This window comes from Gobius niger, assembly GCF_951799975.1.
Source record: "Gobius niger genome assembly, chromosome: 6".
Lineage (NCBI taxonomy): Eukaryota > Metazoa > Chordata > Actinopteri > Gobiiformes > Gobiidae > Gobius > Gobius niger.
The window spans coordinates 3,286,427-3,300,221 of record NC_136857.1 but is presented as its reverse complement, the minus strand read 5'-3'; the positions used below and the strand labels follow the sequence as shown (position 1 = coordinate 3,300,221).

Below are 13,795 nucleotides of genomic sequence, written 5' to 3'. Positions count from 1 at the left end.
GAGGGGGTTCTGCTGAGGAGCAGTGGTTGGTTACTCGGCTGGTGACGAAAGCTCGGAGGCGTCTCCAGGAGGTGAGGGTGTTCCTAGGAGGACTCAGGCAAACCTATCCCTAAAATGGCCGCCATCAGAGTTTTTACAGATTACTCAGAAATACGTGAATGTGCCAAGGCAACACTTCAGGCATGTTTTTAATGAGAAAGTGACATAATAACATGATGTAAAGCTTGAAAAAGTCGATTTTGCATTATACCCCCCCTTTAAGGCATTAACATAGATACTGCAGTTACGCATAAGACCTGAGGTGGCAGTAGTGAGTATAAAATGACCAACTTGCATCTAGCCCCTTTTAAAAAGGACGAGAACACAACAAAAGTACTTCCAAAATATAACAAAAACGTGCTGGGAAAGCAACAATAACACACAACTAAAGAGTGATGAAAAAGCAACAGAAAAATCAGCAAGAAAGCCAAGAAAGAGCGGCAAAAAAGTGACAAAAATGCAATGGAAAAAGTGACCAAAACATGACAAAAAACGACAAAAACACGACAAAAAAAATAATACTTCAAAAAAGCGGCGACAACGCAACAAGTTAGGATCAGTTTTGTAGGTCTTAGCTTTCAAATGAGGCATCACACTGGCCTCTCAGATGCAAGTTGGTCATTTTATACTCACTACTGCCACCTCAGGTCTTATGCGTAACTGCAGTTTCTATGTTAAGCTGTGGTGAACAGGTCTGAGCTCATTCTACACAAGACATGGCTAAAACATGTAGGGGGAGGAAAATACATAATTCTAACATTTTTAAACTCTGTATAGTCCCTTTAAGGCGGTAAGACGTTTAGCGATATGACATTTTATAAACTCCCTCCCACAGCTGACCAGCCCAGTATCTCACTCCTTATTGTCTTCTCTTTACCTCATTTCTAATTTGAAAACATAAACGGTCAGTGCTGAGGTAGTAGATAATAAGGCTGGGACAAAATATCGTTTTGCAAATATATCGCAATACGTCTTTGTTGTGATACACGACTCGTATCAGAAACCACGTATAGCAATACTTTTGAAACTCATGTCAGTTCTTGAAAACAAAGACACTGTTTTTAAGCATCATCTAATTCAGTGCTGTATTTATTTTTTAGACTTTTTAGGGTGGAGATGTGAGGCCTGTGTGATCATTTCAGACACTTCAAAGACAGCGGCAGTTTGATTTATTTTGGAGAATAATCTTTTTAGATGCGTTCGTGTCGGCGCTTATCTGCGTGAATAAACAAGCTTGACAGTAAAATCGTTTTTGGCTTTTACGCAGCGTTCGTCTCTCAGCGACGTCCTGCAGGAAAAAGGAAACTGAAAAAGTGTCTGTGCTGCTAAAGTTAAGTGTGATTGATTTCGATGCATATTTTTAATCGCACCAAACCTTATGTGAAGTCCTGGCCCTAGTTTAAACAAAAGTGGATTCTTGCAATGTTTTACTCAATGTCTGTCTCATTTATATTTAATCTAACCTTTGAAAACTCAGCTTGTGCTCTCTTATTTAATTCATTCAGGGTAAAGTAGTTTGTTGCAGTTCGTTATGAAGACGTGTCATATCGGGCCCCCTGTATCGCAACATAAGTGTATATTGTCCCAACCCCAATAGATAGAGCCAAAAGAGGGTTAGTACCCAATATGTCTACCAGCCTATGGACGGTCACAAAATGAACTCTGTGCTACATTAAAGGGACTATACAGAGTTTAAAAATGTTTAAATTACATGTTCCAGCCATGTCCTAATGTGTAGAATGAGCCCAGACTTTATTCACCACAACAGACGGGTCCGAATTGCCGTCATGCAGGAGCCTACAGTAATATAGAAGGTGCAGTTACACGTATGACCTGATGTGGCAGTAGTGAGTACAAAATGGCCTATTTGCATCTAGCGCCTTAAACCCCTTAACTCCCACCTGAACCGAGCACTTTTTCTCCAGCTTTGCCCCAATCTAAACTATTCTGGAAAAAAGGTGTGAAAATAGCAACAAAACGGAGACGAAAACAAGGATGAAAATGTGAAAAAAGTGAGAAAAAACTGAGGAAAAAGTGACAAAAAATGGACAAAAATTTGACAAAAAAGTGAGAAAAATTTGACAAAGGATTGAGAAAAAATTGCCAAAAAAGTGATACGAATTTGACAAAAAAATGCGAATAATTTGACGGAAAAGTGACAAAAAGTGACCAAAAAAAATAATACTTCAAAAACGCTGCGACAACGCAACAAGTTAGGATCAGTTTTGTAGGTCTTAGCTTTCAAACAAGGATGAAAATGTGAAAAAGTGTGGAAAAAACTGACGAAAAAGGGACAAAAAATTGACAAAAAAGTGATACGAATTTGACGAAAAAATGCGAAGAATTTGACGAAAAAGTGACAAAAAAGTCACGAAAATTTGACAAAAATGAGATGACTGCCCAACAAAAAAAAGTGATGGAAAAAAAAATCTGATGATGTGATGAAAAAGATCAATTTAGTTTTGTAGGTCTTAGTTTTCAAATGATGGCCTACAGGATTTGGGTAAAGCTGAACTGGACCAAGTTGCCAAAAAAAAGGGAACATCATCCGTCCAGACACGAACATTTCTCAGCATTTTTCAGTTTGGTCTGTGGTCCCTCTTTACTTTGTCGTACTTTGTCGCCATAAGTTCCCCCCGGTCATGAAGACTTCTTGCGAAAAGGGCGCCGCATGTATCCAAAAGGGGATCGCAGAGGAGGGAGAGAAACGATCGAGAAAGGAGGCCCAGAGGAGAGAGAGAAGTGGGGCCTTGTGCAGTCGCTTTGAATGAGATATTGTTTAGTGGTGGAACACAGCTGGGAAACATCAGGACACATGCGCTCCACACTGAACCGGGAGCCTTTTACATACGGTTATTCCCACTCCTCCAAAGTAATGCCCTCTCTGTCTCTCTCTCTCTGTCTCTCTTTCTCTCCCATTTTTTCCCCCTCCCCTCCCCGTCCTGCCAGTGTGGGTTTCGCTCTCAAAAAAACAAACGGGGTTGCAAATATTTTGGATAGCATCGGCGTTCGGCATGTTGCGCAGCTGATGTCATGGGAGCGGGTTTCGGGCTTATGCAGACGGCCATTGACTGGTTTGGGACTGAAACCCGAGCCGCGCCGGATTTCACCCTTCTTAACTCTGCTATGTCCGAGTGTGTGTGTGTGTGTGTGTGTGTGTGTGTGTGTGTGTGTGTGTGGGAGGCTGAGGAGTAAACGGAGACACCACGATTTATCAACTTGGCCTATGAACACTCGAAAGTCAAGCTAGAATCCTCCAAAACATTTAGCATTCTCCTTTTCGGTTCACAGTTTGGTCCAGTTAAAGCTTCAGTTTCAGTGTTTGCATTCAAAACGTCCCATGCATTTGGCAGATTTTTGCAAAAGACCCCGTGAAGTTTAAGTAAGTTTATTGATGGAAATATAGTCAAAAGAAAACAATAGAAAACAATTCCATAAGAGATGAGGTAAAAGTACACTGCAAAAAGTACCGGACTAAAAACAAGGAAAGACATCTTAAAATAAGACATTTTGTTTTGTTTTAAGGAAAAAATTCTGCCAATGGGGTCAGCATTTTTATCTTGCTAAGAATTCTTATTTCTAGAATATTTTTCTAATCATAAAACAAGAAAGAAACACTAAATTTAAGCAAATAAAATAACTAGAATTAAGCTAAATATCCTCAGAAAATGGAATAATTTAAGGAAAACATTCTTATTCAGTGAAAGGTTGTGGGACATTTTACTTAAATGTTGCTTGATTTAAGTAAAATGTTCTAAATTACACAAAATGTTCTTAATAAATACTAATATTTAAGGAAAATATCACCTGCGCCCGGGGACGCATGTCCATGATGTTGAGCCTGATGGCCAGAATCACCTGCTGGAGGATTCACCTATTGTACATGTTTTTAGTGGTAGGGGAAACGTACACAGACATGGGGAGAACATGCTCCACACAGAAAGGCCCCGTCCTGGTGGGAATCGAACCCGGGACCTTCGAGCTGTGAAGCTGAGGCTCTAACCGCTGTGCCACCGAGCCGCCCACTTTAAAGAATGGAATGTATTATCTCTCTGTGAGAATCAGTTCTTACATTAAGAGTTGTTGATCTTAGTTTTTCTTAAAATAAGAAAAATATTCTTTGTCTAAAACTGAAGATTCAAAAAGTTTTTCTTTCTTGTTACAAGAAAAATGAGCATGTTTTTTAGTAAATTTATCTGAACAAGAAATGGCTAGATTTTATTTCCTAAAAGAAGAATTTTTTTCTCAAGAAAACTTTGCTCCACAAAACATTATTACTTTTTAGGGAAAAAATAAAAACTTATTTCTTAAAGTAAGACATTTTTTACTTGCTTAGAATCCACTTTTTGCAGTGTACAAAATTACAAATATACTTAAAGACATAAACAGGGTGTTTTTAGGTGAGAAAATAAGGAGGCTCTAAATAAACCAAAAAAATGTTAAAGAACGAATGGATAAAGGTAAACTATTCCAGGGGGCGAAAAATAGGATTTAAAGTGGCGTACGTTCGCTTTATAATATAATCTATATGTGGTTTAAAAGTGAGTTCAGGATCGAGCCACAGTCCAAGATACTTCACTGCGTCAGCTTCATGAACAGCAGAGCCATTATTAACCTGAATATGTAGATCAGGAGAAGAACGTGAATTATGATGAGTGCCAAAGAGCATACAACATGATTTTTTTCAGATTTAGTTTAAGGTTATTGTTATAAAACCAGTTTCGAACACGACTGAAATCAAGCTGCAACTGATTTTGTAGCACGGAAGGGTCTGAATTAGAAGAATAAAGTACCGTATCATCAGCATACAAACTAATAGAACAATTCGTAATAGCTTGATGAAGGTCATTAATGAAAATTGAAAATAATAAAGGACCAAGAGTTGAACCTTGAGGCACCCCTTGTTCGATTACACAATTTCCTGACTGAGAACCGTTAAAAAGAACATATTGTTTTCTGTTGTGAAGATACGAACTAAACCACAAAACTGTATTAGTGTTAAGACCTATTGCATACAATTTGTCGAGAGTTCTCCGCAGATTGAGCAGCCTTTGCCAATAGTTGATGCCTGTAAGAAGCAGAGACGGGGGAAACGTGGGCCAAGAGGGAAGTGACGGGGAAAGTGAGAATGAATCGGCCGCTTTGTGCCCGTTGTGCATCAAAACTGAAGCTCTTCCATGATTTAATGAATCATCTGCTCATTCCGTTTTCTCTTTCTCCCACAGCGTCAATGTGAGCTTCTGCTTATCTGCGGATGGAAAACACCTCCCGGATGTTCTCGGTGAGGCAATTTTCTACCATTTTCCTTGTGTGTGTGAAAAAGATGACGTTTTTCACGCTCTGCTGAAAAGTTTCGGTGATTACATTGTTTTATTTTATGAGCAATTTTTACACATTTCCTAAAAAAGAATCATCAGTTTCACACTCTTAACATCACCAAATTTGGAGTTCTGTGCCAGGATTTGCTAATGTTTTGACCAAGTTTATGATATAATGTCTCCCCCCCCACCTTAACAGAGCCCATTTTCTCCAGGTCTGCTTTACCTGAATCTAAAATCTCCTCGACTGGAGCTCACAGCCTATAGGCCGGTGTAACGCTGTGTTATTGTCACATTTTTGTTGCTTTTTTGCCGTGTTTTTCATCACGTTTTGCATTTTTGTCACATTTTTGTTGCGTTTTCATCCTCGTTTTTGTTACTTTTTTGTTGCTTTATTGTCACTTCACTTTTTCCAAGAAGCTGTTAGATTTGAGTAAAGCCAAACTGGAGAAAATGTGCTTGGTTCAGGTGGAGGTTAAGAGGTTAAAGCAGTACTGAGTGACTTGTTTACCTTAATAAATCCTTTTCGTGGTGCCTCTGGGGGTAATACAGGTGTTAATGGGATGATTGGAGGGTCGTTCATCTCCCCCTGGTGGCCAGAAAACCACAATTGCAACTTCGCAGCCTACGGGTCGAAGGCCCCAATACACACTAATGGAATCACGAAGAAGAAACAGGCTAACAGGCAAAGCTAACTGTGGGCTAGCGCCACTTAAACAGTATTTAAAGCCAAGTTTGATTTGAAAAAAAAATCTCCATTGTGTAATTGGACGTACAACATCCCTCTCTCCCTTTGTCTTTTCTGTCAAAGTAGTATTTACCCTCAAGAAGAAGAAAAAATCGCAACTTGCTACGACACCTGCAGTGGCGCTAATGGCCTCTAGGGGCATGAGTTACTTAGTACTGCTTTAACTTCTTAACTCCCGCCTGAACCGAGAGGATCTTTTTCCTCACGTCATCAGATTTTTTTTTCCATCATTTTTTTGTTGGGTGTTCAACTCATTTTTGAAACTTTTCATGTCATTTTATTGTCATTTTTTGTCACATTTTTGTCATTTTTTCATCAATTTTTTTAATCACATTTTTGTCATTTTTTGGTCATTTTTTTGTAATCTTTTTGTCAAATTTTATCACATTTTTGTAATTTTTTGGTCACATTTTTATCACATTTTTGTAATTTTTTGGTCACATTTTTATCAGATTTTTGTAATTTTTTGGTCACATTTTGTCACATTTTTTTGTCATTTTTTGTCAATTTTTTGTCATTTTTTCGTCCATTTTTGTCAATTTCTTGTAACATTTTTGTGACATTTTTGCCACTTTTTCATCAATTTTTCATCACTTTTTTGTCACATTTCCATCATTGTTTTCGTCTCAGTTTTGTCGCTATTTCCACTGCTTTTTTCCAGAAGCTTTTGCACTGGGGGTAAAGCCAAATTGGAGAAAATGTGCTCGGTTCAGGCGGGAGTTAAGGGGTTAAAGGATCATTTTAAAACTGCAACAAACTATGTGGTATTTTCATAAGACAGATCTCAAAGGAAATCTTATCTTACACAAAAAAGACTTAAAAATGCCTGATTTGTGCCGAGTAGGTTTGGGCTATTTTACTGTCAATGGAACAAGACAGATTTTTCATGTCTCTTTCACATTTTTTTGGTCTTATTTTGATTAATCGTATTCTGTTTTTTTCATGATAATAGTTGTTTGGCTCCATTTCAATGAAACACCTACTGTACAGAATGTTGTGACGTCATCAGAAACCCAGCTTTATCCACACGTAGCCATTATCTCCATGTGTCGCTGACTTAACTGCCCTAATCCGTGCATCACGCTGTTTCGAAAGCTCATTCGTGCCCTTTATTTGCTGCAGATTTCCAGGTGAAGGTGCATCTCGACAGCCGCGAGCACAAGAAGAAGGTGTCGGAGAAGCGGGCGCTGTTCCTGGACACGCAGCAGCCGCGGCTCGAGACCAGCGTCCGAGTGCGGCGCGGCCGACGCACCTGCGACCACAAGATGATCTACCTGAGGGTGAGCACACGCCTGACTGACAGGACGGGGCGGTGCCGGGCTTTGCATTACTTTTGTATTACTCTACATTTGGACCCAATTTATTTACACTTAATATACGGGAGGTAAAATGCATAAATATATAAAGAAGATTCCAGGAAACAAGGTTAATTTTGTCTTGGTGTAGAAACACACTACAAAAAGTAAATGTCAAGCATTGGCTTAAATGACTTGAATTGAGGAAATGTATCTTGTTTTGAGCGGTTTTCACTCATTTAGACCCTTTTCCTGATTGGACCAAGTTTACTTTGCTTGTTTGAGGACATTTCAGACCAGTTCTAAGGGAAATCTGGCTTGAAATAAGAAAGTAAAATTGCCAATGAGACAAGACTGTTTTTCTTTCCCCATTGGCAAAGAAAATGACCTGAAATAAGGACGAAATGTATCGAAACGAGTCAGAAACATCTCGGAACAAGTGAAATAATCTGGGACAAATGCCCAACAACTTCTTAACTAGTCAAAATAACTAAAATTTGGATTATTAGGCTCAAATTGAGATGTTTATACTGATCTAGTTAAATACTTTTTGCAGTGCAGGGCTGAGAAATGCTTTTGTTTTGCGATATTTTCATCCTTATACAAATATTAAAGTAGGGATTTTATATGGAGTGTGATTGGCAACTTTTCTTGAATTAAGTCAAGATTGATTTATATGTAAAAATGACTTATCATCAGCCAGATTCCTTTAGCTACTTCTTCATACTTTTTTAAACAATCCTTTATTTATAGACTTGTCCTATGGGCCCATAAAAGTAATTGTGTACATCAGATAGATGCCTGACATAAAGAAATACGGTACATATGACTTACCTTATGCTAATACTATGTTACTAACCTTTTTAACCTCTTTCCCAGCGCCTTGCCCAAGCACATTTTCCCCTGGTTCGGCTTTTCTCAAATTTAAAAGCGTATATGCCTCCTTTGAAAGCCAAGACCTATAAAACTGCTCTGTTGCTTTTTGGATGTATTTTTCTGCGTTTTTGTCACTTTTGAAAACATTTTTTGGCACTTTTTGGTCACGAAAAACATCATCATCTTTCTTATCACTTTTTTGTCATATTTTTGTCGCTTTTTTGGCTTTTTCATTGCGCTTCTGTCACTTTTTTGTCACTCTAACGATGATTTTTTTTCTGTTGCATTTTCATCCTTGTTTCCGTCACGTTTTTGTGTCCTGTTTTGACGCTTTTTTTCAAGAAGCTTTAAGATTTGGGTAAAGCCAAACTGGAGAAAATGTGTGCCCGGTTCAGGCGGAGGTTAGGAGGTAAAATGGCAATACAGCTTTGCACAACTCTGCTTTGTTTGGTTAGGAATTATGCCTTAAAGGGGCTATACGGAGTTTAAAAATGGTAAATTTCTAATTTTCTCCCCCTAAATGTTCCAACAATGTCCTAAAGTGTAGAATGAGCTCAGACCTGTTCACCACAACTGCCTCTAAAATCCTCCACTGTCACTCAAAAAGGTGTTAATTCGGGTCCGAAGTGCCGTCATGCACGAGCTTAAAGGAATAGTTCACCAGTTTTCCACACTGAGATATGTTCTTACCTGAGCTTAGACGAGTTGACACGTACCTGTCTGGTCTTTGTCTGTGCCCGTGCAAGAGCGTGGTAGCTTCCAACTTCACCCCGTTTGGAGCTATAGGAATACATTGGGAGAGGCCAAATGCTAACAACATCTTGCGTCGTTTTGCGCGACTGAGGGCACGCACAAAGACCAGACAGGTACACATCAACTCGTCTAAGCTCAGGTAAGAACATATCTCAGTATGGAAAAACGGTGAACTATTCCTTTAATATAGAAGCTGCAGTTACGCGTAAGACCTGAGGTGGCAGTAGTGAGTATAAAATGGCTAACTTGCATCTTGCCCCTTTAAAAAATGCATGAATTGTCTACAAAGCTGTGATATTTGCGAACACTGAAAGGGTCTGCTCTGTAATCGTCAGTGAAGAAGCTGAGATGCAACAAAATGTCAGATCACACTCTTATGACGGCGGATCTACTAAATTGCTCTAAGTCAAACTGACCTCTTAATACAGTGATGGATCACACCGGGCCGCGTGGACTGACTCAAATGAAATCAATCAATTAAATGTATTATTATTGCATTTTCCCTCTGCGCCGAACCTCACCGGGTGAACACATTTGTCTGACTCAGGGCGAGAAGGAGTTCCGAGATAAGCTCTCGCCCATCTACGTGGCCTTCAACTACAGCCTGGACCCCACCGCGGCGGCCGACCCCCACGGACTGCGGCCCGTCCTCAACTACCACACGGCCAACGTCATCGAGCAGAAGGTACGCTGCGAAAAGAGCCCTACTAAAAACAAGGAAAAAAATCTTAAAATCTTAAAACAAGACATTTTGTCTTGCTGCCAATGGGGTCAGCATTTTTTCTTGCTAAGAATTCTTATTTTTAGAATATTTTTCATCATAAAACAAGAAAGAAACACTAAATTTAAGCAAATAAATAGCTAGAATTAAGCAAAATGTCCTCAGAAAATGGAATAATTTAAGGAAAACATTCTTATTTAGTGAAAAATTGTGGGATATTTTACTTAAATGTTGCTTGATTTAAGCAAAATGTTCTAAATTACACACATTTTTGAGTAAAATGTTCTTAATAAATACTAATATTTAAGGAAAGTATTGCCCGCGCCCGGGACCCGTCTCCATGATGTGGAGCCAGGCTGATGGTCAGAATCACCTGGCTGGAGGATTCACCTATTGTACATGTTTTTAGTGGTAGACACGGGGAGAACATGGGAACCCAGGACCTTCGAGCTGTGAAGCTGAGGCTCTAACCGCTGTGCCACCGAGCCGCCCACTTTAAAGAATGGAATGTATTATCTCTCTGTGAGAATCAGTTCTTACATTAAGAGTTGTTGATCTTAGTTTTTCTTAAAATAAGAAAAAATATTCTTTGTCTAAAACTGAAGAAGATTCAAAAAATGTTTCTTTCTTGTTACAAGAAAAAACATGTTTTTTTTTAGCAAATTTATCTGAACAAGAAATGGCTAGATTTTATTGCCTAAAACAAGATTTTTTTTCTCAAGAAAACTTTGCTCGGCAAAACATTATTACTTTTTAGGGAAAAAATAAGAACTTATTTCTTAAAGTAAGACATTTTTTTACTTGCTTAGAATCCACTTTTAGCAGTGTGTGCAAACGGACGACGAGAGCGTCCACTTCTCACTGCACATTGCAACACTTATCCGTCTAACAAGGCTCACGTTCCCCATTTGTCTACTCGGTGGAGTAAAGAATTCTTGCTATCCGATAGTGGTGTTTTTAAATCCGTTGGCCGGGCTCCGCAGCTCTTGGCACACGGAGCAGCAGGGCATCCTTTCAGCTGTGCCATATGTGTCTGTAGCTTCTGGCTGACTTTCAAACTCCAAACGATTCCTTTACGATCTTCATTTATCTTCATGAATCCCCCCGTCCTTCTCAAAACTGCCACTGATATCAAAGCCTTTGCGCCTTCATCTCAACGTGGATTTCTTTTTTAGAGCTCCGATAGGCCGTCCGTAAACCCTTAAAGCCCCTCTTGCCACTCAAGGACGGCAAACCTGATCCGTGCGTGTGCAAATCGGGGGATCGGTGCTGTCACGCCGCCAGAATATTTCATTAATCAAGATACATGTGCTCTTTCTATATGGCAGCGATGGTGGACGTGCATCACCAGCACGTGTTGTGGCTCGCGCAACCACGCCAAGCTGTACCTCTTTCTGACTGGAAGTTGGTCGCTTTCTCGCTTTTCTAACTCATTCCACATGTCGCTTGCGTACATTTATGGCACGAACACGGATCTATTAGTTCTCGAATCCCTCATGTAGCTCGCATATATAGTGCTCAAGGTCCCCCAGCTGTTGAAAATAACACACAAGTCGCCCCATTGTTTCGTGAACCTCCGCCATGTGACTGAGTGTGTGACTGTAATTAATGTGCTTATGTTATTGAAAACATTACGCGCTCTGTGATGGGGCTTCTCAGCTGGTGGGTCGGGAGCTGAAAGTGGGACGGAGAACCATTTCCAGAGTCATTTAGGTGCTGAGAAACACTGCAAGGGTCTGTTAAAGTGGCTGCTGTTGAGTTGTTTTGATCGTAATTACAGTATGTATCACATTAGTTTTTTTGTTTGGCTTGTCTTAGGGTAACGGTGGGTCCCGAAGCTTTGCCAGTTGAGAACCACTGCTCTGTAATGTTTATTTGGGCTCCATAATGTGGGAAAACAAAACCAAAAATACAGTATATACTTTTGGGTAATATTTGATGGATGTAGCCAAGTAAATTCAACACAAAATTTAACTTTGTCAAAATCTGAATTTATACGGGCTTAAAACACACAGACTAAATGGTAAATGGTCACATTTATATAGCGCCTTTCCCCCACGGAACCTGGTGGGGTTTGAGAGCCCGAATGACCCTGGGAGCTCTGTTATCGGGGGCTTCGTGCCCCTGGTAAGTTCTCCCAGGGCAAACAGGTCCTATAGGTGACGGGTCAGACCAAGAGTGGTTCAGAAGCCCCTTATGAGAGACCAACAGGCCCGATTAGAACCATGAAGGGATTTGGGACGCTCCAACAGCAACGGACAAGTGGAAGAAAATGGATGGATATAGCGCTTTTCTACCTGCTTTAGGCACTCAAAGCACTTTACATGAAGGAACCACTCACCATTCACACTGTCACTCACACACCAATGTACGCAGACACTGGAGGCAAGGCAGGTGAAGTGTCTTGCCCAAGGACACAGTGGCAGCGTGCACATATGGGATTTGAACCGCCGAACCTCCGGTCACAAGACGACCCGAACAGAACATTAAATGAACACAAAGTTGAGAATATAATGATTTAAAAGTCCAGCACAGTGGGTGTGTGGTTTGCCATATAGTAATAAAGTCACAGGTTTGATTCCGAGACATAGACTCCAGCTTGTTACTCCTGTTCTCGTCTCTTTTAATCACTTTTATGTTGTGTTTTTGTTGCTTTTTTGTCTGCCTTTTTGGTTTTTCATCACTCTTTTTTCATCACTCTTTAGTCATGTGTTTTTGGCATTTTTTAAATTGTGTTATTTTTGCTTTTCCGGCATGTTTTAGTCATTCTTTTGCCACTTTTTTGCTTTTAGATTTGGGTAATACCTCCCTCTGGGTGTAATACAAGTGTCCCCCCGGTGTCTCAGGCCAGAAAAACCGTGCCTCCGGGTCGGAGCCACCAATACACACTAATGGAATCACGACAAAGAAGCTAACAGGCTAACGGGCAAAGCTAACTCCGGGCTAGCGCCACTTAAACAGTATTTACAGCCAAGTTTGAGTGAAAAAAATGATCTCCATTGTGTAATTGGATGTACAATATCCCGCTCTCCCTTTGTCTTTTCTGTCAGCGCAGTATTTACTCTCACGACCCGAACAGAACATTAAATGAACACAAAGTTGAGAATATAATGATTTAAAAGTCCAGCACAGTGGGTGTGCAGTTTGCTATATAGTAATAAAGTCACAGGTTTGATTCCGAGACATAGACTCCAGCTTGTTACCAAGATCTTGGCTTAGTTTTTGGACAAGGGACCTTCAGGCTCTGCTCCTGACATGCTGCTCCTGCACAGCATTGACAGAACTCAGGCCTTGTTACAAAACACGTGAAAGTCTCTGACAGAAGACTGTTATTGCAACACATTTAGTTTCTTGCGTAATAATCATCATTTTGAGATAACTGTACTGCAGCTCGAATGCCTGATTATATCTCGTAATGTTGTTGTTGTAAGAAGGGTCTAAGCCCAGAAACAGGGAGCACATGGAGCCGAGTCATCGCCGCGGTTTCCACCGTGTCCTAAATTAGAGCTTTAGATGACTGTAATGACAAGGGGCTCCTCCCGTCTCTGTAATCTCCGCCTTTTTTCTATTTATTACCACTACTGTCATGAGCATCATCACGCTGATAGGACGCAGCGGGATGCAATTGTGGATCCCCACAAGGCTTTCCCTGCCACACGTTCAGCGGTCGCCCCTCCATTCAACACTGTTTCATTTGGTCCTGCCCTACGCTGTAATCTCGATACCTCTGTCTGCTTTTCAAGTCAACACGCTGATACCACGCTGCAAAAACAAGAGAACAAGAGGGCCATAGATCTGAGTACAGAATATAAACTGAGCTTGTTCTTAATCTGACTGAGATCTTAACTTTAGAGTGTGTTATTCTTGTGGTCAGTGGAGCGAGCCCTTTTCTCATGTTTCTTCAGTTTTGTAAATAACCTGTTGGACATTGAGCTTCACTGAACCTTTTTGTACAACAATGCAGCATCCAAAGACCTTTGACTTTATGTTTAGAGAAGTAGGAGTAGCAGTAGCAGTTGCTGTCATTGTGTCCTTGGGCTGATGT

The 13,795-nt window shown here is 40.3% G+C and overlaps 1 protein-coding gene across 1 annotated transcript in view; it reads left to right on the top strand.

The window, feature by feature from the left end:
- itga5 (integrin, alpha 5 (fibronectin receptor, alpha polypeptide)) overlaps positions 1–13,795 on the top strand; it is a gene marked incomplete at its 5' end in the record, with an annotated part of 106,223 nt that overhangs the window by 54,620 nt on the left and 37,808 nt on the right. Inside the window, 3 exons of the mRNA XM_079558802.1 lie at positions 5,265–5,320; positions 7,228–7,385; positions 9,577–9,714. Coding sequence (XP_079414928.1) covers positions 5,265–5,320; positions 7,228–7,385; positions 9,577–9,714 — 352 coding nt within the window. The remainder of the gene's footprint in view (positions 1–5,264; positions 5,321–7,227; positions 7,386–9,576; positions 9,715–13,795) is intronic.